Source organism: Syngnathoides biaculeatus, chromosome 23, assembly GCF_019802595.1.
Source record: "Syngnathoides biaculeatus isolate LvHL_M chromosome 23, ASM1980259v1, whole genome shotgun sequence".
In the NCBI taxonomy this organism is placed as follows: domain Eukaryota; kingdom Metazoa; phylum Chordata; class Actinopteri; order Syngnathiformes; family Syngnathidae; genus Syngnathoides; species Syngnathoides biaculeatus.
The window spans coordinates 11,387,071-11,412,336 of NC_084662.1; the positions used below are offsets into that span (position 1 = coordinate 11,387,071).

Genomic DNA, 25,266 nt, shown 5'->3' on the forward strand with positions numbered 1-25,266 from the left:
AGTATACTTGTAATATACATGTAATTATGATTGATGTGCAACCCAGTTAAAAAAAATTGCTACAATTTAAAGTTTAAAGTTTTCTTTATACAAGTTGGTGAAATATTTGTTAGTGTGTGCTGAGTTTATTTTGCTTTGGAGAGATTTGTATTTTAATGTGTTTTATTAATTTGTAAAAAGAATACTTTTGTAATTGTATTATTGTAACCAGTGTTGAAAGAGAACAGGAAGTGACGCGAGAAATGACGGGAAGTGACGTACGGGTGGAGCGAGAGAACGAGAGAAAAAGAAAGCTCGATGCAGTCCGAAATAAGAGTGGTTATTTGAAGAAAAGGAAAGTTAAGGGTGGACATTTATCAACTTTGAGTGAACTACTCAAATCACGCCCCAACGTGGTGGAGTAAGCCGCTAAAACAGAGGCTAAGTCGATAGATGGAACTTTGCTAGGACGCTAGTGACAAGCTAGCGCCAGCTAGCGAGGCCTGTGTTGGACCACCAGGAAGAGGACGAGGACGCTAGCGACGAGCAAACGCTAGCGAGGCCTGCATTGGAGCTTGGATGAGGCTGGACAACTGGACACAACCCTCGACTTTCTTCATTCCTGCAATGCTAACCCAGTAATTGGGGTTTGAATCTCTTTATTTTTGCCAGCTAAGTTCATATTGTATGGGCCCTTAAATTAGCTTAGCTTAACTCATGACTGCATTGATTGTGTACCTGTCATGTTGACTTTATTTGAATGGGTGTTTGTTTTGTATACATATTTAATTTTCCATCCTTTATTTTGTTATTACTGGAAATGTTCACACTTTTTCTTACATAACCATATCTATTATTTGACTATCTGCAAGTAAGTAAAAAAAATGGTAGTTTTGTTGTTTAAATTAGGATAACCTTAACTCATAAGAGGACATATTTTTTCAGAGACCTTTTGAGAGGGAATAAGTGCACAAGTAAAGAGTAATGTTGTAATCGAAGATTTGAATAATTATCATTATGTTAATTGATTAGTTCCTAATTTTGATTGAGTAAAGAACTCAGGTAAGTCACCTCTCGTCAAAGTATTATATACTTGAGATGCGCTACATTCCGTGTTGCTAAGTGAAACTGGCATGGAAGTCTTGTGAGAGGTGGGGCCATTGTTACGGAGACAAAGTCCCACCAAATCCACCCTCGAGGCGTTTTTCAAAAGAAATTTCCAGAAGATTTTGGGCACGCAAACTCTTTTGAGGTTGCATTTGTAAAGAAAAGAAAATAATCTGTCGGTCTTTCGTTTGACCTCAGGTCCCCAAAGTGCACGCTCCCCTTTTTGTCCTTTCCCCCGAATGAAAACAATCCCATTGACAAAAGTGTGTGGGAAATTAATTTGCGAGGCTTCCGAACGAAGACAATGGCGTCCATCTTGCATCCGCCTCACGTTCATCACCTTCGGGATGTTTTTTTTTTTTCTTCACTGCGGTGCAATATTTTCTTGCAGAGCTAATTCAGATAAAGTGATTTGTTTTACTGTGGCAGTAATGTTCTCCTTTCCTGAGAATATGATCATGTACTGAAAGTATACAATGTGCTATACATCTGCCACCACTGGAGTTAAGTGATTTTTGCTAGTAATTTACTAGTGAGTAAATACATTTTTTTTTTATTTTAAACTTGTTCATCAGCTAAGAATGTAAAAGTGGTAATCAAAACATTACCTGTATCTTTTTTTTTTTGCGCGCGGGAACTTAACTGAGCGCTAGCAACAACACTTACGAAGCTTGACGGATCGTTTGATTTTCGATCATTTTGGGTCACCCTCATTATCATTCCGGGCCGAGCGTGGACGGCGAAATGAGAGGGACGGCGGTCGCTCTGCAATCTGGAGACAGCTGTTGATGAAAAAGGTCAAACGTGTCAATGCAAGAGTTTTTTTTCTGCGCGAATAGGTGCGGGCGATGATGGCAAGATCCAAAGGTCACATGTGTCACGGCGAGCGATCCAGGGGTGGGTACGGTGGCCTCTTTTTGAGTCGCGCAATTGCTCGTTAGCTAAAACTAGAGTTACACTGTAGTGTAGGTCAAAGTGCTCCGTTCCGATTCAGTGGCTGAATCCTAACTTTCAAAGTTTTATTTATGTATATTATTTTGTAAATGTCTCAAGTTTTATTTCTGAATGTTATTTGTAATTGAACTTAAGGAGGTGCAAGAATATTATTTGTATGTGTTCCGCTTAAGAATGTGTTTGCAGTTTGGCTGTGGGATTTGTCTGTGTTATTGATCACAGTTTGTTACTCAATCTGAATTTTGGGTGCATTTTCTGCTGTCCTGTGTTGTAAAATTGCTGCGGACAAGGATGAGCTAGTTTGCTAAAGCACAATCGGTGTTGCTAACTTTGGATTTTTCCGACCTCTTCGCCGATTAGCATCTTGAATCTGTTATGCGGAACGTCACGTGACCGAACACGGAAACCTTGCTCGCGGACTTCCACGTTTCAAAGTCCTATAGTATTATATTATAAAGTCATTATCACCCAACCCTACGATTGTACTCAATATTTTTCTCAAACGTCTCAGAACGTTGGATGGAAGCTACTGCACAACGTATTGGACCGTCAGGACTTTGATGAGGCTGAACAACTGGACACAACCCTCAATCTTGCCGTTTGAACTGAAGACATTGGGGTTTGAATTTCTTTTGTTTGTTTAACAAAAAAACAATAAGCATTTGCAGCTATTATCAAATTTATTCGTTCACTTTTAGCCAATGTTTTTCAAATAAGATTGCCAGTTCATTCCACGTGGAGTTTGACGCTCTCATTGTCGTAATTGCCGGCCTACAAGCCGTGATTTTTTTCACACGCTTTCAACCATGCGATTTATGCGGTGATGCGGCTAATTTATGCATTTTTTTCTAACGGCCGCAAGGGGGCACTCGAGCGTAAAACGGTGAGACCTGTGGAATATATGTGCCGAGAACGTGACTTTTACTGGGCCTGTTAGCACTTCACTGGTGTTAGCGCTGTGCCAGCATGTTGCTCTTGTGTTACTGGTGTGTATCAGTGATATTTACCGGTACATTTTATTTTAACTGGGCCTGTTAGAGTTAGTGCTAGCTTTACCATGGTGTTAGCGGCTAATGCGAGCTTTAAACTCTTTCTATGTACCATCTTTCTTTGTAAACATCTTGTGTTTCAATGTGGGCACTTGCGGCTTTTACACAGCTGCTGCGTATATACGTACCAAATGGTATTTCCTTTACAAATGTACTCTGTGAGGCTAGTAACCAGGTGCGCTCTGTAGGCTGGGAATTACAGTACATAAAAGACGAGACACACCAATGGGCGCAGCCAATTGCTATTTAGCATTTATCGTCATCCGTCTGAAATATGAACACTCCCCGGCCCGTAAATGATGGCTCTCTGCAACCGAGTCTTGCGGGCCAATAATGATGGGCTCTCGTCTCTGCTCGTCCAACATTGCGGCGTTGTCAGGGGCCTGGAAGAGCAGCTTTCACATTTTTATCTCTGCGTGGTTCTACCCAGCAGGGGAGGGACCGCGTGTGTTCAATCCGTGATTGTTTGCTGACCCTCCGCTGGTTTAGCCATCTCCAACAAAGATGCGCAAGGCTTCAAAGTACAACAGAAGCGGCTTTCTCTCGTAGCTGAGCGATGTCGGTAATTGGCAAGTGATGGAGTTACAGTGTTTCTTAAAAGACTCTCATTTTCTTGTCGCTCGTGAGCGTAAAATCAATTATTTCAGACCCTCGGGCGGCCGCTAGGAATTCTCCACAAGCACCCGCGCAATGTTAATGCCTCCTTTTTCAAAGATAACGTTATCTTAAGGCTCCAAAATCAACAACAAAACCCTTTAATGAGTAAGCACGGAGGTGAAGTCATTTTCGTCTCATAAATCGTAAACATCATTTTTCTCCTAAGCTAAAAACAATGAGAATTGTCATCCATTTAAAAAAAAAAAAAAAAAAAAGACTTTAATACATAGTGTTTCACAAACCCTGAATACTATGAAAAAAATACAGCCTTCTGATTGGATGCCACATTTAAAAGTGCAACTTAATCCTGGGGATATTGCAATTTCTTCCGCGTAAATATTAATGTGACGCTCGACTTGTATTCATATTTGAAAAATCACAAAACTACTCGAGAGGTATTTATAACTATATAACTAAATAAATATATAACTTTTATCATTCATAACTTCTTCCATGTAAAATAGCAGTTATACTTGTAGTCTGTTCTTTCAGAAAAAACTTTGGACTGTAAAATTATATAAAAAAAAAAATGTTTACTGACATGTTGACTGTAAAATGGTTGAGCGTGACCGCAAATAGCGTAAATATGCGAAAAACGGACACGCCTGCTTTTTCATGCCATTAATAATGGAAGTCAATTATTTTTTTGCAGTTTTCATGTAAAATTGCAACTATTTTGAATGACGTAAATCACAGTTGTCAAACTCAAGGCCTGCGGGCCAGATCTGGCCCGCCACACGATTTTATGTGGCCCGCGAGGCCAAACTAGTCAATATCAATTATTCTTGTAAAAATTTAAAATTGTCATGCATCATAGTTGATAAAGTTGAGATATTGGAAGCATTTTTGTGTTCCGAAACTTTGAATAGTTAAAAAACATATTACCCTTGATTTCTGATTCCAAAAGTAGATCATAAATTGATGATGTAAATACGATGACTCGATTAAATATTTGTATTGTTTCAAGGTCGTAACGGCCCTCTGAGGGAAACCGGAACCACAATGTGGCCCGTGAGAAAAATGAGCTTGACACCCCTGAAGTAAATGTTAGCTGCAGTACGAAATTGGCATGCGCGAGAACCAGGAGAACTGGTTGTTGTGCGGCCAAACCGCGTCCGAGAAATTCACCTCACGCTGCCGACCTGCCCTGACCTCCCATCCGGAGGACGGCGGATGCTCCGTCGCGCTCAAAAATCCACGCCGCCGTTACCGGAGAGACGGCAAAGTGTCTCGTGGCGGCCGTCAGATCTGTCAAAAAAATAATAACAATAATAACAACGTTGATCCCGACAAAGTGCGTGAATTTTGAGCTCGAAACTGAGAAGCAGGCCACTTTGTGTCACGTGTGTTCAATTGACATTTGCGGCACGTCCGATGCAGGCAAGCCCATCACAGTGTGAGTGACACCGGAAAAGAAATCATCAAAAGATGCTTTTATTCCCCCCCCCCCTCCCCCAACCCACCCTCCCGTTTTGCAATCCGTGAGGTGTCAGCGCAGTCACTGAGCAGAGACTCAATGAATAATTGGCCACCTGCGGGATGGCGCCACCAAAATAGCTTTTGTGTTGAAGGCCGAGGTCGCCACAGAGATTTTGGCCAAAAACTGGTGCGATTTCTCCAAAAACTCTTGCAGGGTGTAAGTCGGATAAACTGGGAGTTATAAAGTCATAAAACCACAACAACAGAGCGGTCATTTTACACCAAAAATGGAATAACTATCAGGGTACAAAGTTGTGATTAGATGTGTTTTTCTCCCTTGAAAAATAAAGTGTGCGTATTCAGTCATGATTACAACTAAAAACTACAATTTTGGTCTTATAATATTCCCATTTCCATTTAAAATTACAGGTTTATTCTTGAATAATGCACATTTTCCATTTCAAATTTTGACTTTACCAATACAATATTTGAAGTCCCCCCCCCCACAAAAATCATACCCATAAATGACAACTAACTTTTTTCACATATCTTTTTAGGTATTTTCACCTTCATTCTAGTTAGATTTAAATTTTTCCTCTTGAAATGGTGTTCTTTGTGTGAATAGTATTTATTTATTAATGTAACTTTTTGACTTAATTCTTGGAATTTTCTATCTTTTTTTTTTGCATTTAAAATTGTGGCATTATAATTCATTTGTTTTTTTTCTCCGTAAAATGACAACTTTGTTTTTGTCTTGTAATTTATTTTCACACTGTATCCTTCCACTTGTGACTTCTTTCATTTCAATTTTATATCTTATCACGTCGCAGCCTCTTTTATTTCTTTCATCAAAACTTTACCGCCACACGTTTTGTTTTCTAAAGGATGCCTCGCCGGGTAGTGCAGAGAGTCATCATTAACATTGAGATTTTTTGTTTTGAATCCACCTTTTCCGTAACTCCTCAAACGTCTCACAGTCAGCCATCTTTGCTCCTTCCGGATCTTTTGAGTGAATTGAATCCCTTTTCAAGATGAACTCTGTCATAATAGTCCATTAAAATTCAGTTTTCTTCCGCCGCGGCCTTCAATGACCCGCTCGTTCCCTGTTTGTCAATTGTGATTGTCATTTTTTTTTTGTTAAATAATCCAATTTCTAATAATAATCTTTGAGCATTTTTTCCAACCAGGAGAGGCAACGTCGGTTATCTGCGTTTTGCCCGCTGCGATAAATAATCGCTTTGCTTCTGCCCTCCTCAAAAGACGTCAACGCTCTCTTGTAGATAAAAATATTGCAGCGCTGGCCGCCATCTAACCTGTCATTATTCCATCATTACTGAATCTGCCGGTGATTGGAGGAGGTCATTGTGGAGGCTGTAATTTCTGGCGCGTCAAACTATGAGATGGCCGGACAGGTTAAATGCGGCGTAACGTACAACGCTGCTTTTAAGAGCAGAGAGAAACCAAATAAAAATTCATAACCATCCCAATGCTTTTAATGCGCCGATGGTTAAATGCTGCCACTTTTCCCGAAAACTGTGCTATTTATTTATTTAGTTACTTGAATTTGTATAGATTATGTATTTGGTATTTTGACTGTCAGATTTTCCTCCTCATAATGTGCTTTTTTATGGATTTTCATACATATCTATTTGACTATATCCTGTTAGCATGCTAGCGTTAGTAATTTGCCGAAATGTGCTTTTTTTAAAAAAAAAAAAAAAAAATCACTTCATATTAAAAGCAGCGTGCTTTCTTAACATGACGGGAGCAAAAATAACACAAGACTGTGGGAGGTCTTTCCGTAAAACTAATAGCCTGCTCAAATGATAAGATAAAATCACCTGTAAGAAACATCCGACTGCTTTTGCCGCGAGGATAAGCTAACGCGACATGGTTGCGTGTCGGCAGGTTAAGCCCGGTCAACTGTGCCGCACGGCGCACGCGGCCTTGTATGCCTGAAAAGTTTTATCGCTCTGGGAGAAATCCTGACACAGCCGCTAAAATTAATTGGCAGCGTCGTTTTGTCACGGCCAAAAATGACGTCGGGCGAGCGTGACGCGAGTCCCGCTACTGCGATCAATGTCATCTCCGACACGAGACGCGCGCAGCCGGGTTGGCATGCCAACAAAACCGATTCAAACGGGCCCGATGTGTCTTTTTAGCACATTGTTGAGAAGTGCAGTTGTGTGTAATGGCGGCTCAAAGCGGTCGTAATTTTCAACCGAGTTGCGTCCAAACGGTGATTGAGGGAGGACCAACTGCCCGCCAAAAACATTTGCTCACTGTAACATGGAGGATTTGCGATCTGTTATTACTGCAGTATCCAAAACCTGCGCTAACCCGAGCTGTGTGGCTCGAGAGCGAGGCAGTTATGCGTCAGAGAATTTGCATCGTAAAATTTGGAGGAAAACAAAATAACTAAAGCGAGTTGTTCTGCACGACTAAATATTGTGACAGGAGATGGAAGCTATCGATTTTTTTTTTTTTTTTTTTAATTCTCTTTCTTGGGTGGCATACGTGCAGCGTGAATCACGGCGAGCATCTTTTGTCCACCGTTCTCGCCGCGCCACCTCCCCCTCGCTCCAAGGTCCTGGCCCAGAGAGTTTTGCGGCGCTTTTAAAAGACACTTTATCGGAGATTTTCACTTAAATCACACTCGCTAAAGGCAGACAGCTGTAAAATGGACTTTTTGTGCCGCGGCGCCCGATTTCATTGACCTTCCCGGGCTTGATAGAAGCATCGGGAAGTCGGCAGGCTGGTTAAAGTGGAAGGCTTTAAGTCATCCTCTCAGACATTGTGACAGCGTTCCCGGGTTCTTATTTTTCCTCTGCCAATCAGTGTCTCCATCTCACGTCTCTCCTCTAAACTTATTTGCCTCAGGTGCCACCTTCTTCCTGTCCTCTCGCTTCCTTTCCCTTCTTTCATTAACCTAATCGCTCGTCGTCTCGATTCCGCCCCCCCATATCCTCCGATCCTTTCCGCCGGGGACAACGGTGAAGGTGAGCCGGCCGATTAATGTCCGGCTGATGTACTGTCCCCCTCTGTCAATGACCTCCATCGGGTCCCGGCGGACCGTCCACAAAGGCGCTCGGTCGGTCAAGAGCGGATGAACGCTTAGCAGAGCCGTTGATGGAGAACTGGGCCCGATTTGCGAGACCGATTCGTTGCAAGTTCACTCATTTGATTAAATTTGGAAAACGGGGTTAACAGGAGGAATGCGAGTTAAAAAGTTAAAGCTGAAGTCTAATTTTCAATTATTCATGAGGCTTTTCATGGGAGAAGCGCTTGCTCTCCACTACATTGTTGCTGTATGCAAAGCTGGAAACTCACCGGCTACTGGAAAACGGAATTTTCCTCGTTATGATGTGTTCGGGTGGAGAGGAGAAACTTTCAACTCCGGGATCGGAGAGGTGGCTGGTTGCCAGGTTGCGTGTATAAGATGCGTACTGATCGATCAGTTTTTCACGGTTCTTGCCGACACTAAACTCTTGACCCAACTCTGTCGTTGACCACATCGCCACAAGACATTGATCAATCATTTCAAAAACTTTTTCCACCATTATTGTGAATTTGAACCTATACAACTTCTTTCTTCAAAGTAAAAATTAATAGTCACACCCTCTTAAAAACGGTCACTGTTAAAAGTGCTTCTGATGAACCCTGAAAAAGTTCAGATGTTCTAGTAGCCTTTCCCTGACATTTTTGTCATCATGTCTTGCAGCACTAGCCATGGTCAGCATAGAGCTTCCACAGGACGAGAGGGACCTAATTGTTCCGTCGGGAGAAAGGTGCAAAACCACAAGCAAGGCACTAAATATAACACTGAACGCAGTGAAGGCGGTCGTCATCAAGAGGAGAAAATATGAAACAAAAGCGACATTATGCACCGAAATTCATCAAAAGACGAAAACGAGTTGAGGCCATCAGCAATATTGAAGGAACTACAGGAATTTGTGGCAAGTATATTGATCTCATATACATATTTATAAATATCACAAAAACCTGCCATTTAAACAGCAAACTTATAATTTGCACTGTATGAAATTATCCGATGGGTGAAATTATGAAATTTCCATAAGAGATCTCAAAGGGAAACCTTAACTCCAATGTGGCCCAGGACAGATACTGCATTCGTTTGACACCGCTCACTAGCGCTCCACTTGTGGCGGCACGCAGATCTCCGCAGTCTGATAAAAAGAGCTCGTTTTAATGTTTCAAGAAGGAACGTTATGATAAGCTGAGGGGAGGGCTCGCAGAGCCCGACGCCATCTTTCCGGCACATCTGCCAGGGTGCCGTATCGTACAGTACGAGCAAGGTTGCGTCATACGGAGTCAGAGCTAGAAAGCGAATCATCAGATGGACTTGAATATTCGCCCCACTGCAGACTCCACGGCGGTGGAAGAACGCAAAAGCACAAAATCTTTCGCAGCAGATGACGTGCGGTCAGGCCGGCTGCGTACAGTACGGCAGCTGAGCTCTTGGAACCCGCGGAGGGCACAGACGCTTTGTTTGTTGTCGGTACGCTGTCCTCGGCTGCACCTCGCCCGTTACATAAAGCATAAAGGATTCTCTTTGTTCGCCCTCGCGGCAGCAGGCGAGCGTCCCCGGCGCTGTGAGCGATGTCAAAGCGGTTGGAGTCATTGATCGGTACCGGAGCGGTTGGCAGCTTAAGAGAGGAACATTCCGAGTCTGTGTTTTTTCTTTTTGTTTTATCTCTTTTGTCAGCTGAGTCACATTCTTGCACGGTGACTCAAAAGCACGCAACGACCAAAGCGGCTATCGGCTTACTCTCCAAAAGTCCACGTGGGCATACGTAATATTCCATCGCAACAGATTCATATAATGATATCTCAAACAAAACTTTAGTTTATAATGAATTGACAAAAATCGTGACCGAGACATAAGCTTCGAATGTCGGGTCAGAGCTAAGCTTGTGTATTTATTTTTGTATTTATGCGTGAACCTCCAGTACAAAATTAAATCATCTTTGCAGTCTGGGACAAAAACAACAATTAATGGCAGCAATAAGGCACAGGGATGTTGAGTTTAACACGACAGACTCGGTTCTCTGTGTGTCGAAAGCACTTGTGACCTTTCAAACCAGACCACCTGACTCTACTCTTATATGCCATGTATGGCGAAAATCCGTGTGGTAGAATCCTCGCCTGGACTTTTGGGATCAGCATTCCAGATAATTATTCACCCTTCCATGCCGTATCTTAAATTAGGTGAACTGGACAGAACCCTTTGGTGGAATTGAGCATTTCCTGTATGTCTTTGCCCCAAATATGGCGACCCATAAAAAAAACTTCAACTCCCAAATCGTAGCTATTTAAATGTTGAAAATGTTGATACTGTTGACAAAGCGACAGCGGAGAAGTGAACTTGAAGTAACTGGCTTTACTTCTCTGTCACACAAGTTGTTCTAAAGAATTTGGACACTAAGTACATTTAATATGCCGCCTCTGGACTCTTTTATGTTGTTTATCACCGTCTAATATTCTCCCACAGCAGGCGGGACGTCATTTTATTTTACCGCCTTCTTTCTCGACTTAACTCGTTCCTTCAAGGTGACACTTGCTGTTTTTCTTCTTCCCTGACCAACCACCATTCCCAAACTTGGGAATTAGTTGATATTTCCTAAGAGGGCTGTCAAATTTGTAGAAAAATGATCCAGTAAGTCCTAAATGTGTATCACAACCCGAGGTATAGACTCCCGTTGACACGGGGCCATATGCCGCTTCCTGATGGTCGTTTGTTTATCGCGACGTCTCTGGAGACGTCGGACTCGATCATTTGTCGGAAGAACTGCAGCTGGGTCGCGACGGCGTGGCGCAGCTGTCGACATCCGCCCTGGGAAGCGAGGGCCCCCGCGGAGCTGGCCGCTCGGATCCAAGGCCTCGTTGCACACCGACGATCCCGGTCAACCGTGGCCATATGAGCTACCGTAATTTCCGGCCTACAAGCCGTGACTTTATTCACACGCTTTCAACCCTGCGGTTTATGCGGTGATGCGACTAATTTGTGCGTTTTTTCTAACGGCTGCAAGGGGGCACTCGAACAGAAGGTAAGAATGAGACCTTGGAATAGATGTGCTGAGGAAGTGACTTTTACCGGCCATGTTAGTGCTGCGCTAGCGTATTGCTGCTGTGTTACTGTAATGTCTCAGTGACTTTTACTGGTAAGTTTTTTTTTTTTTTTTGCTCCTTTAACTGGCCCTGTCAGCGCCACGCTAGCGTTAGCACCACACTTGTGTCAGCGCCGCGTTAGCGTTAAACTCTTTCTCTGTACTGTCTTTCATTGTAAATATCTCGTGTTTCAATGTGTGGCACTTGCAGCTTTTATACAGCTGCGGCGTATGTATGTACCAAATAGTATTTCCTTTACAAATGTACTGGGTGAGGCTTATAACCAGGTGCGCTCGGTAGGCCGGGAATTACGGTACTCCAGCACCAATTCACCAGAAACTCGTTTTCTGCTTGTGCTCGGAAACTACCCAAACACTAAAGGCAACTGTCATCCACTAAGCCACCAATCAGTCCATCCCTCTAAGAGCAGCCATGTGAACCAGTACACCGCCAATCCACTCGAGACATCCAGTTTTAATGCGACCCTCTTCATCCATGACGTAAGCATGGATCCCACCGTGTGAAGCTACTACGCCGCCACTCCAGGAGAGACTCTCAATTTGCGCAAATACTAAGAATCAATCCCTGCAGTAACGAGCCAAATGAGCCACTACACTGCCAAGTATTTTGTGCAAAGGTGGGGCTTAACTTTGCATGCGCGCCGGCACTCCACAACCACTTTCTCTTCACGCTTGCGACGTCTTCCCGGTGGTGACGAGGCTTGACGCCGCGTGGCTATAATTGCGGCCGCGCCGACTGCGATGCAAAGAAAAGGAAATTACGTCTCCGGCTTCCTCCAAACTTTCCTGTGCATGCGTGACAAAAACTGCAGAGGAAGGGAAGGGGGGGGGAATAGCGAGGTGGCAGAAATTAAAAATGCCGCGATACGTCGGAGTTAACGTGTTAGCCTGTCAAAGCGGTTTAGCCGGAGTGATGACGTTATCAGAGACGACCGCCTCCGCCGCTCGTGTGCTACGTGTACTACTGTACACAAGTTGCACATTCAGAAGCGCTCGCTACGCACTGTACACTGTAAATCTCGGGTGACATAAGATGCTGCGTTGACCTCACCCCCCGGCGTCATTTGTAAACATTACACATGACAGAATGAGACTTCATCAAATGGGGAAAAAAAATAAAATAAATAAAACTCCCTGCAGCAGGGAGTCATTTATGTATTTTTAACACAGGAGGAACACTGAGCAGGCTAAATAACGCTAACTCCCCTTAACACCATAATTCCAAGACCTAATCCTAACCTTAGAACTTTTGTCTTTTTCCTTCACATTCTCGCCTACGAAAAGCTTTTGATCGAAGAATAAATCAAGATGACATATAGCTGCATCAGTATAATCCTAAACTTCAAACTTCTAATCCTGACTACGTGTCTTAATTTTACACTAACCCCCAATCCTAAACTGTTCCTGTTTTTTTGTACACTTTTTTTTTTTTTTGGCATCTACGAAAGCAGGGGTGTCAAACTCATTTTGGTCACTGGCCACATTTTACTTAGAGGGCCATTATGACTGAAACCATAAAAATCTCATATTTACACATAAAATTTTTGAACTAAGCAAGTCAAATCACGGGTAATGGGTTTTCCAACTGTTTGATGCCACAAAAATTGTCATAGCTCAACGTTATCATTTATGACATGACAATTTGAAATTTTGGGACAGATTTGAACAAAAATCATGGAAGTTGATGCACGTGATTTGCCTCCGCGGGCCACATAAAATCATGCGGCAGCCCAGATCTGGGCCCCGGGCCTAAGGTTTGACGGCTGTGTACTAAAGGCATCTTGATTTTTAGCCAATCGAAAGTTTTGCTAGGTTTCATCAATCTCGCTCATTTACTAACATCTTGACACGAGCTACAAGAGGAACTAAAACTTTTTTTTTTTTTTTTGGAAAATAGTTTATTCATAAATTCTTTTGTCTATGTTGGATGTAGAGAGAGCACTTTGTTTCAGATGCGGTTGTCATAAAAATGCTCTACGAATAAAGTTGAATTGAATTTGTACATGATTAATGATCGCCGCAGTGGTAATTTCTCGGACAGGGAGCTTTATCAACGTATAAATGTTGCTAATAAAACATGACAGGTTGAAGGAGAAATGAATGCGTCGCCTCAAATTTTGCATTAGCAGCAGTCGTTTTTTTTTTTGTCATCTGTGAAGTGTTTTTTTAAAAAAAAAAAAAGAAAATTCCTTTTAACCATCTCGTCATTGTACGTTCTCTCTCGTCATTCGCCCGTCTCGCTCGCGTCAACGAGCGCCGTGATGTCGTTATGAGCCCGAACGAGGGCGAGATCCAATAAAGGACGCGCCTTTTGAACCTCTTGAGGCTGTGAAAGGGTGACTAAACGGGGAGGATGACAAAGTGGGGTCAAAGTGCAACTCCCTCAAGCCCTGAAGAGTGATAGAAGGGGTCTTGACTTGATATATATAGATATAGATAGATACATACATACATACAGGGTGTCCCATAAGTCTCCATGTCGGAAATATAATCCATTCCATACATATATGGTTCTAATATCCATCCTTCCATTTTCTTAGCCGCATATCCTCACAAGGGTCGCAGGAGTGTTGGAGCCTATCCCGGCTGTCACCGGGCAGGAGGGGGGGTACACCCTTAACTGGTTTCCAGCCAATCGCAGGGCACATAGAGACAAACAGTCGCACTCACAATCACACCTAGGGGCAATTTTAGATTGTCCAATTAATGTTGCATTTTGGGATTTGGGAGGAAACCGAAGTGCCCGGAGAAAACCCACGCAGGCACGGGAAAAACATGCAAACTCCACACAGGCGGGGCCGGGATTGAACCCAGGTCCTCAGAGCTGTGAGGCCAACGCTTTACCAGCTGATCCACCGTGCCACCACATTATAAACACATTTGACAAATTTAAAAAAGAAATTGCAAATCTGAACTGTACAAAACAAAGTACTGTCCTGCCTGGGTGGCTTTAAGAGGCGGGGCCTTGCAAGACTGATGCTCGATAGCAGCTTTTGCATAAATGTACTCAGAGTATGTTTGTGTTTTATTGCAGTAAAAAGTACATATGCGTCTGTGGTTGTTCTTTTCCATAAGCGAGGGCACGACAGCGAGTATTTCATGATGAATGAATACCTTTGCAATACACACAAACACACAAAAGTCCTAAACTAATTCTTGTCTGATGTCTAGCTCCCAATTAGCAGTGCTTTATTTGTGCCCGATACATTTTCTCTCAATTAAGAAAAAAATTGCAGCAGAGAAAAGAGCTAATTACTGAACAGGGACGACGCTATCGCAGCCAGCTAATTGGTGTCATTTAGTCTGCGGCATGGCGGCTAACTTTTGAGTCGACGCAGGTCACCAGCAGATTAACTGCGTGATGATGCCATCTGTTTCCTGCTGCTGGCGTCTTTTGCGAGTCTTTAATGACAAAAGCGGTGTTGGGATGCATGGCGGGCTCACATCATAGATGAAAGGAAATTACAAACATTTGGTCCCTCCTCTACAACTATTTTTTTTTTTTTTTTGGATACCTTTTTGAAGAGGAATAACAAACTTTGAAGCTCCGGTTCCTTTTATATTCGCCATATACCGTAATTCCCGGCCTACACAACGCACCTGGTTATAAGCCTCAGCCAGTACATTTGTAAAGGAAATACCATTTGGTACATAGATAGGCTGCAGCTGTGTAAAAGCCACAAGTGCCCACATTGAAACATGAGATATTTACAAAAAAAGACGGTTCACAGAGTGTTTAACGGTAGCGCAGCCATGCTGACGCTAGCACCGCCGCGCTAACAGGGTCGGTTAAAGAAAAGCATACTGGTAAAAATCACCGAGACATGGCAGTAACACTCTAGCGCAGCGCGAACAGGGCCGGACCGGTAAAAGTCAGTTCCTCGGCACCTATATTCCACCGGTCTCACTCTTAACTTTTCCGCTCGAGTGCCCCCTTGCGGCCATTAGGGAAGAAAAGCACAAATTAGCCGCATCACCGCATAAAGCACATGGTTGAAAGCGTGTGAAAGAAGTCGTGGCTTGTAGGCTGAAATTTACGGTACTCTCATTGGAAGTATCCATTTTGGTCGAATATTGTAACCTTATAATATTCTCTGACCTGTCAAAATACGTTCCAATGCTATTTGTGTTTGGCTAAAGTCACGATAATAACTGCTGTCGTTTTATGTGCGACATGAAATGTAGCTTGCGCTTTGAAGGACATAACGTGGACTTCGCATCTCCTTGTAATTATTTGTGATGGTGTTCAAGCTGCACTTTCTGTAAATATCCAGAAATGAAAATTCACAGGAGACGTGCGTAGCGCTCGTTGCACTCTTTACTGCCAAATGTTGTCTGGGCTTTTCAGAAATACCCCCTGAGAAATTTCACAAAAAGAAAGCATTAGTTGGACACTTTTCACGGGAATCAATGATAATTCACGGGAACTGAGTGGTAATGTGCGTCTTATTTATAAACGGAATAAATGCAAACTAATCCCGCATCGCGACAGGCTTTCATGTCGACTGTTTCCACTTTATTGAGCGCATGCCATTTTACCTTTTTGAAAAGGAGCGCGGAACTTGCAACTGCACTCTGATTTAAGATGGCGTACAAGCTGTGTTTTTGCAGTAAATATAAATCTATTACCACAAGACGTGTGCAGTGCTGATTGCAGCCGGCCGCCCTCTGCCTCGTGTATCCCGCTGCCTTAACGAGCGTTTGGCAACCGTATTCCTCATTGTACCTCGGGCCATCCTCCTCCTCTTCCTCCTCCTCCCCGCAAGTTCAGGACCGGCCAATTTAGACACAAGCGGCCCGAGAGATCTCCCGACAGCCGTTGAGCCGCGCGAGGCTTTCGCACGGCGTGGGAGGAAGCGTGGACGGGCGGCTCTCTCCGGGGCCTTTCGGAGGGATTGTGGCGTGCAAATTTGAAACAAACAAGCAGCAACAATGAGCCGTTTTAAGCACGGTAAAATGTGAGCGCTGCACAAACTCGCTTACACGGGGGAGGTTACTTATAGCCGGTCGCTAATGAGCAGGCAGATAGACGGAAAGGGAAGCGACGGGTCGCCGAGCGGGTCACGAGGAGGGATGATTGCTATGCAGGTTGCGGCTAGGAAGGTCCGGTTTAGGATGCGGCGGCGTGGGGGCAACGTTAATGAGGTGCGCCGGCCGAGCCTCAATCACCGTGCTGCGCCCTGGCTACTGCGCTCATTGCTCGACTGGTGATCACTTGCACGAACAAGCCGACCAGCAGGAGGGGAGAAGAAGTGGCGCTATAAGGCCGGTGTCGCGCTTGACGCCAGTTGTGAATGATGTAATTTTTGCGTTGAAGAATTATGTTTCCACGCAACTGTTTCGCCTGGAAGAGTGGAAAAAAGAAGTTAATTCAATGAACATATTCGCGCTGTTGGCCCCTGCTCGCATCAAGACACTCACACGTCAGCGAGGTCACGCGCCGCCCCATCGGTTCCGCCTCTTAAAGACAGATGAACTAAGTGTAAATCACGATAAACGACGGTTCACTGTACAAAAGTCCAACTTCCATAAAATGTCTCTGTTCACAAAGAGCAAGACGAGAGACGTGGGTCGCCTCTGATCAACGAGCAAAGTTTCAGGTGGCGTCGGCGGCGGTACTCCCGCGGGAACCGCCGCCGCCGCCCGCTAACGGGTGCGGTGTCAAAGAGCAAACGCGCAGCATCAAGCGGCGCTCACACCTTCATGTGGAATCTTTAAGGCTCTCGCGTTTCATGTCTGCGCCGTCCTCGCTGCGGCGGCGCTCGCGAGTGCAGCTCTTTGAATCCCGACGCCCCGCGAGATTAAACAGCGGGGCGAATTGTCAAGTCGCCGTCATTTTTATTTTTTTTTTTAAATCAGGAAAAAGGAAGGGAGGGGGGTGGAAGCTTTTATGACTTTGAACCGCACACCTGTGATGCGACGCCGTTCCCGTCATTTGTGAAGATATGTTCACACGCCACTTGTCAGCTGTCATCTCGGGAAAAAAGATGAACAATTATGTCTTTGTCGTAGAAGAAGCTGCTACGGGGGGTCAGATATTAATATCTCGGTGAAGCAGCGTGTGGCTAGTTATGATTCCACTGCCTGCCTCACCCGTTCCTCCATTTTCTAATGACCTTATTAGCGTTGCGAGGGGTGAGCTGGAGCCTGTATTCCAGCTGAGTCGGGGCGAGAGAAGCAGGCCCCGGACTGCTCACCGGACTGTCGCAAGGCGTGAAGCAGCATGTGGTTGGTTATTCTTGTGCTCCAAGAACGATGTGCCATTTTAAGTGGACGGCTTGTCGTCATTTGTGGTTGAGCGAGCGTGCGATGTCGTCAATGACCCTAACGTGCGTGTTTTTGGAACATGGAGATAACTCAAACCCAATTCGAACCCTGTGCTCCTAATTTCCTCCCCCAAGCGACTGCAGGCAATAAGGCGCATCTGCACTATGCAATTTCGACCCTCTGGCCGAGTTCGCACACTAGTGAGGGTCACTTGCTCGTGTGACATCCAATTTCAGAAAAGTTATCCCATGACTTTGAAGTAAGTCCTTTCTTTCTCCTTGGTTGTAAAACTCGGATCAGCCCGGAGATGTTATTCCTACTGCCCAACTCGGGCTTTTATTTTGAGTCCCGGTTTATTTTTATGCGTCCCGTCTGCAGCTTTTGGCTGCTTTCCTGAGTCAAGGATTAAAATCGGATTCCTGAGAATAAAGGCGCCATCCTGAACACGGATTTTGCTGGATCCCAAAAGTATTCCGAGGATCCAGTGTCAACCGGTGCGGTTTTACTGTAACTTTTGAACGGCTGATGACAAAACGGCACCAGATCCTTTTTTAGAAGCATAACAAAAACCAGGTCTTGTCCGTATTTTCCAACCCATAACCCAGAAACAAACTCAATCACCTGCCGATAAGACATCCATTAAAAACAGCTCTTTCCCCTCCCAACGGCCACTCTAATAATTCCATTAAAAACATGATTTATTCATAAGAAAGTGAGCTACATTTAAATGTTGGCCCTCAAAGCTTACATTTGTCATCCAAAGTAACACAAGTAGTGAGCTCCCATCAGATTATCATATTGATTTATTTTGTCTGACTGCGGCCCGCTAGGGTTCATGATGAATACAAATGAGTCCACCCCGTCAAATTAGGCTTTGCACTCCTCAAGGAAACTTGGGGGGGGGGGGGACTATTTTCTGCCCAGTGTGATTCATCAACCCTTCCGACTTTGGCGGCATAATAACTTATATTGGTCTCGCAGCTACCTCTTTTTGTCAAAGCGTCCTCCCCGCAATTATTAGCGCATTTCGTTGATGCGTTAATGGCCCAAAACTGAGGCTAAGCAAATCCCCCAGTAACAAGTTCCACGTGCGCACACAAAACTGCAGGGAGTCCTCTTGTGAGCTTTCGAGGTCACGAACGGCACGCGTCAAACTATTTTGTGTCAGAACACGTTTTCACGGTAGTCCCGTTGGACTAGATGTCGTCACGCTACCAACTTTCCCACCGTGGGTCCTGACCCAGAAATAGGGAGTTCAAAATCCTTCCTGTAGTCTCGTCGATAAAGACCTTTCTGCTCCGAAGGTGTCTTGAACAAAACAAATCCATAAAACATTCTATCTTTACAGCTAATGTTACGCATACGGCGCAAGTGGCTAGCGCCGGAAGCTAACGCATCAATGTGCTGTCTTCCCTCGGTGCACCTTCTTGTCAGACATGGCACGACTTCAACTTCCGGTGTTCAGCGAAGGCAACGAAAGAAGACTTTCCAAGTGGGTCATTTAGCTTCGAGATGAGATTTTAAGTGCTTTGGACAAGGTCAGGACGTTTTGGGTCACTGCGGCGCCGAGCCTCAGTGCTGAAATGACAAGGTGTGCCGTGAACACTCGCGAGCAGCACGGGTTAATTACTGGGATTCCTCGCCGCCGCTGTCGCCCTGCACCAGTGACTAATTTAATAGCTTTATTAGCTTTCTGTCTAATTAAACGCCTCTAATCTCGTTTGGCAAATATTGCGAGGTGCAAGTTCAAGGTGCTCCTGCGGGCCCCCGGGGTTCGCCTCGGCGCCACGACAAGCCGACTTTACAAGCGTGGCGTGGAGTTAACATCTGCCACTTGTCATGGCAAATACAATTAGACTGTCAAAAGGAATGACATATTTATTAGAACGCAGTGGTGGGCCTTGCACTCAGTACCCTTCCACTTCTTAATACCAGCACTAATAATGTCGCCGTTTTAGAAACCATGAATACAATAAAAAACCACAACAGCATGCCACTTTGAATCAATATTTAACAGGACAAAGCATAAGCGTTTTAACTATTAAGTGTTGTTAATGTGTGTAGATTGCTATGGATGTGTTTTGCTAGTCGAGTTCGGATCAACGGGTTTGCTAGCCGTGTGACATGAATTCGAAATCTCACGAGTTGTAGAACCGCTCTCATTGATAAAGGAATTTACATTGACTGAAGCCCCTCAGAAGATTCGATTCGCATGGCGACATGTAGAAGCTGTAATCTAGTATTTGAGACTTCAAAAGAACTCTGCTTGCGGACGGGTAAGTGTCTCCGTGGTCTAGTTCCAAAGTTTATTTCAGAGCTATATGAAGCTTCTAGTGGTCTGAGAACTTCAGGGACTGGTCTGGATCTGGTGCCCAGAGTCATGGCAGACCACGGTGAGGCTGGGTTTCAGTTTTACGCTGCTAAAGTACATAAGATGTAAAACGGACCTCAACTGACAGTGTTGTAATCTGCTAATGTTGAGGCTAGCAGGGTTGGCGTTAGTCCGTTAGGGTTTGGGTTAGCCGTGCTAGCCCAGCATGTGGATGCTTGTTGGGTGCACACAATCAATTCAAGCCAATCATCGACTTTGTTGATGCCTCCGGCAGCTCAGTCAGTGGGAAAACACTTTGTTGAGTCCGCGTGACAGACAAACTGTCATGTTTCCTTGCAGCATTGCACGCTCAGGTGAGTGGAGCAACTCTTTGAAATTCTGCTTGCAGATATATGAAGGGACGCATGGTCGGCCACAAACGCGATTGGCTGGCAACCAGTCCAAAGCCACATGGGATAGGTGCCGTTCGCCGGCCACTCCGAGGAGGACAACATGAAATGGATGATCGGGTGCTCACGTTGTTATTGGGGCTATTCTAAATCTAACGGGAACAATTTGACTCCTTTAAGAGGCTGAAAGGATTTAAAAAAAAAATTTGTTATGTTTCCTCAAACCAAAATTGCTTTTGTTCTGTTTCCTAAAATAACCAATTTGGGTTGTCTTTCCAAATCCTTACCCAGATTCACCAAGACGCCGCGTGTCTGCCTCTGCCGTCAGCATTCGACAAGCTTGGGCTTTGCGTTTTTTTTTTTGTCAGCATATATCATTCCTTTGCCCACGGCTCGCCAATTGATACTGGCGCAGCTTTGCAAAGTTGCTGTCTGGCAACAAGCTTTTCTGTCTGTCCCTGACCGCAGTTAAGTGCCAGTTTGAGAAGCTTTATGGCCATCACACTCCAACGAGGGCAATGATAACACTTGGCCCATACTGACTTCAGGTTGTCGAACATCATAATCTTCGCTTGAAGCCTTTGAACAGCATGAAGTCAGTGTGGGAAAAGCTTTATCATTCTCCAAAGCGTCCCCTGATCAAGCTTTTGTCGCCGACCGAGTGGCGTTTCCCAGGCTTAGGTGTTGTCATCGGTGGCGCTAGCAGCGGGGCTTTTACTCCAAATCAGATCCCGTTTTGAGACATTTGCCGCCGGCAGCCGTACGTGTGCTATGCCTTAGCGCGATGGAACAGCAATAAAGCTCGTCAAACTGGAACTAAATTTGGAGACGGAAAAAACTTTTGCGACGCCGTTCAGTTGTCAGTTTGCAAGCCACACGCGAGGGCCGATGACAACAAAAACTCACGTCACTCTGGTATTGTGACCTTTGGGGCATGCCGTACTACAGTATATATAATATCTGCACAGTTATTTAAATCCCTTTACTGCTTAAAGTTACAGAATGTATTTTTATTATCTGGAAAACAATGTTATGTTATGTTATGTTATCAGCGCCGCCGCCGCCGATCTGAGGTTAGCGTTGCATTTAAGGCTCGCGGGGGTCGCCCAGCCTCAAATTGCATCGATAGCGACCGCTGACATCGTCGGCGTTAAAGCGGAATAACACGGAAATGTGCGCAGCATCGAGATGGCGTGGCTACGCAGTCCAAAAATGTGAATATTAGTTGCACTGAAGCACGCCGTCAAGAGTCAAATAAAGCAAACGTGTGAATCTTTATCTACATATTTATGAAAATCTCCAAGCACCATGCAAACAAATCAAGAGCAACGTTAGACTTGCGCCGTCGCCATTTTGTTCACACGAGCGCTGGCTGCGTTTGTATGAACCGCGGCGCGCTCTCGCGCACGTACAGTATGATTCATAATTCGGGCACAGGTGGGAGACGGGAAATTAAAAATTGATTTGAGCGCAGAGCCTCGGAGATTATTTCTTTTCGGTCTGATTTCCCACAACGCTTCTGCGGCGTTTTCTTGTTTCTCGCCGGTGAATCGGTGCGGTGCGGGCGGCGTGTTTTCGTGGTCAGACGCCCGCGGGAGGCTACCACATGTTCACGTATCCCCTCTCAAAAAACACACGTACAATAATTGTTCGGATTCAAACCTGAAAACCCCTGCAATGCTCTTTTAGGACCCTAACCGAGCATTGAAAACCCTAAACCCAAACATTGAGCTCAAACCTAATGTAAAGCTCAAACCCTTACCCTTGAAACCAAAATTTGTAACCCTTACCCAGAATGAAACACTAATTTGAGGTCAGGTTTAAAATCCTAAAACCTAAACCCTGTCTTGAAACCCTGCATTTGTCTGAAACTGTCATCCAATCTTGAAACCCTCATCTGAAAGCCTTAATTGGAACCCAAACTGTCTTAAATTGCTTGTTCCAAACCCGAACCCAGTCTTGAATCACTGATTTGAAACCCTTACCAAGAACCTGATTTGACACCCTCATCACACCTCTCTTGAAACCCTCATTTCCAACCGTAACCCACAACTAAAGTTTAGCGAACCACTGAAGATGAAAAGCGCTCAAGGCGGATTGCCGAGAAACCCGCGAGCTCCCTAACCCGACGGATCATTTGACCTTGACCCGAGGTACCCTCCCCACATCCGCAAGGACGATAACGCCTTCCGTCCAGGATACGGCCGGTGCAGGGCCCGATAAGACATGATTAATGCAGATTGTTGGCGGCGTGACAGCCTCCATCCGTTCCCGGTGCCACGCCAGGCACTTTGACGCGTCGGTGGAGCGACGTGGAGCGAACGTGCTCAAGGCGGGGGGGGGGGTCAAGCAAAGTGTAACGAGACTTGGGACAACAAAGTACGACGACAACGCGTTTGAGGCTGAGGCAGGAAGTTCCAAAACTGGACTTTCAAAACGATGACGGCTCCAGCGCTGCTCTGTATTCATTGTAAAACCCAGAAACGGTGGTTAGATCAAGCCTATCTTAGATTTTCAAAAATAAAAACAAAAGTTCTAGAATCAAGGTTTGAAGGAAGGCCTTGAGTTTTCAAGGGTTAGGGTTTCAAGCCATGATTCGGGTTTCAAAGTCAGGTTCCAAGACAAAGTTGCAATTTATGATTTAGGTGGTTAGCATTTCAAAAAATGGATTTAGGGTATCAAGCCTGTATTGGGTTTTCGCACTCATTTTATATTAGTTCCGACCTCAGGCCCATTTTGACTTTTGTCAACAGGAAGTAAAAATCACTTGATGGACGCACGGCGCTGACACGCAGGGACCCTCACCCCGGCAATTAATGATGAATTAGCATAGCATCAATATTAACGAAAAAGACGGATGCTAATGGGCAGGAATTGGTTGAAATATTCAGCGAGAGGAGCGCCGTTTGTGTGATGCGGGACCGCGGCGCCTCTCCGCCGGGCGAGGAGGTGGCGGTCCCGGCTGACTCGGGCGTCGCGGAGGGGGAGGGCGGCTCGTGAAAATTTCATGGAGGCTCGTCGTCACGCATAAACCCGGCGCTCCTAAACGACGACCCCGGCTCGGCGTCCTGAATAAATCATTCGCTGCCGGCCGAGGGAGCGCAAACGGTTCTGCAAATCCTGGATCTTCTGGAGTTCCCCAAAGAAGATCCTCCATTACTAAGCTCGCCAGGGGGACCACATCGGGATCGACTAATCTGGTCTGGATGCTGAAATCCTGAAGACGGGAAGGTTAGGCGAGGTTGACTAACTTAACTGGCCAGCGGAATCTTACTTTTCATATGCCCTACTTTTTATATGATGAACTTTTTTACTATTTTTTGTCAAATTTTTGGTTAAGCTGCGGCTGTAATTATTCGTTACATCCTCTCGGTATTTGTATTTCCGGCTACGCATTTCCTAAATTGTCCATTAAGGGCTCCACGTCGTATTCCCCGGCGCTAACACATTTTATTAACAACTCAAAGCAACAACCCTTTTGGTCTGCTCGGCAACACTCGCAGTCACATCGGTGTAACACATCCTGTCAAAAGTCAGAACTTCAAAATAAAAGCATCCATTATGTTAACACAGTTTTCCACGATCTACGTGTTTTGTATTGTTTTTTTTGAACGCCTGACTTTTCGCAGAATCTTCCGACTACGGCGAGTGTTGCCGAGCAGACCGGGAGTCTTGTCCTTTCACATAAAACGGCGGCATCCTCACCCGTTCCGCGTCCGTATCTAATAAACAGAACCGTGGCTACCCTGCGTCGGTACACTTTGCACAAAAATCCGCGTCAGCTGGGCTTCCCCGCCAGGAGTCAAGCGTTCCCAATTCGACTCGGTCGACACACGCCAGCGCGGTCGTCCTTCCATCTCCGCGGGAGCCCAGCAGTCGTCCCGTCACAGATCTGCACCCGCGATTACTCACCAAACGCCGTCCGCGAAGGGGGGCGCGTAGCTGAGATCCGAAGACGGGCAGCGAGGGGCCGAGTTCTGTTCGCTTTCAAAGTTGTTTTTTTTTTTTTTTTTCCTCAAAAAGCGAGCATTCAGCCAGAGAAATGATTGCTTTTTATCATCACCGCGCACACACAAAATACTCCAAAATACAAAATACTTTTTTTTTTTTACGAGAAGAACGAGCGGAAAGCCGCGGGCTCGGAACCGGCGGCCCGACGGCTGCCTCTTCAGCTGAGGAAGTCGAAAACGGCAAACGTCCTCCTGCCGACTTTGTTCACTCGCAAACAGCAACGGCGTCCGGGCCAGTTTCCCGTTGATTGCTGAAAGTGGAGTCGGGGCCTCGTATTTTGACCACGCAGCGCTTGAACTCCCTGACTCGGGTCCTCTTCGGCGTGCAGGTGTATCGGGGGGGGGCGACAAGATGGCGGCTGCAGATGTGAGATAGGCTTCATTATGGAATAAAGCCTAATCTCCATTTTAACCTTCCGCTTCCCCGCCCGGAGAAGGACTTGCGGCGGCCCGAGGCGCGCCGCAGAATACCGATGAACGCCGCCAAGCTCGCTCCGGGTCGGGATGAGTGGGGGGAAGTTTTCCGGTTCTTTCTTGCACACGCCAAACTCCTTTTGGGTGACTTTTGTTCATCTCGTAAATGTTTGTATGATGACACACTCAGTACTAATGTGTTATTGATGATAAGAATGATTATTTTTTTGTAATCATTTTGGTTACAATTTTTTTTTAACCATTTGAGATATCTTTTTTGTTTCCACTTTTTTCCATTCTCACTTCTGCTGTCAAATTTTTTACCATTTTATTTTTTGCCACTTTTGATGTGAGTTGGGTTGCTCCTCATAATATTATCACTGTTGTTTCCCTTTTGTTACCAATCTGAATATCTTTGTTGTCACTTTAGTTATGAATGTGGTTAAAAGTGGTTCCTCTTTTTGTTGCCACTTTTTTTCATTCTCACTTCTGCTCTCACATTTGTTACCTTTTAATTTTTTGCCACTTTTGATGTGAGTT

General features: G+C 45.0%; 1 protein-coding gene across 4 annotated transcripts in view; it reads left to right on the forward strand.

Moving 5' to 3' along the window:
* The first annotated feature begins 243 nt into the window (after positions 1-243).
* fkbp3 (FKBP prolyl isomerase 3) overlaps positions 244-25,266 on the forward strand; it is a 33,347-nt gene continuing 8,324 nt past the window's right edge. For 2 of the 4 annotated variants that reach the window (XR_009793845.1, XM_061812604.1), the window contains exons 1-2: positions 244-617; positions 2,552-2,659. Coding sequence is in view for 2 of the 4 variants with exons in the window: in XM_061812604.1 (XP_061668588.1) it covers positions 559-617; positions 2,552-2,659 (167 nt within the window). In the remaining 2 variants the exon portion in view is untranslated. Of the gene's footprint in view, positions 618-2,551; positions 2,660-8,886; positions 9,122-25,266 lie in introns of all 4 variants that reach the window. The other 2 variants (XM_061812606.1, XM_061812605.1) reach the window with 2 other exon arrangements.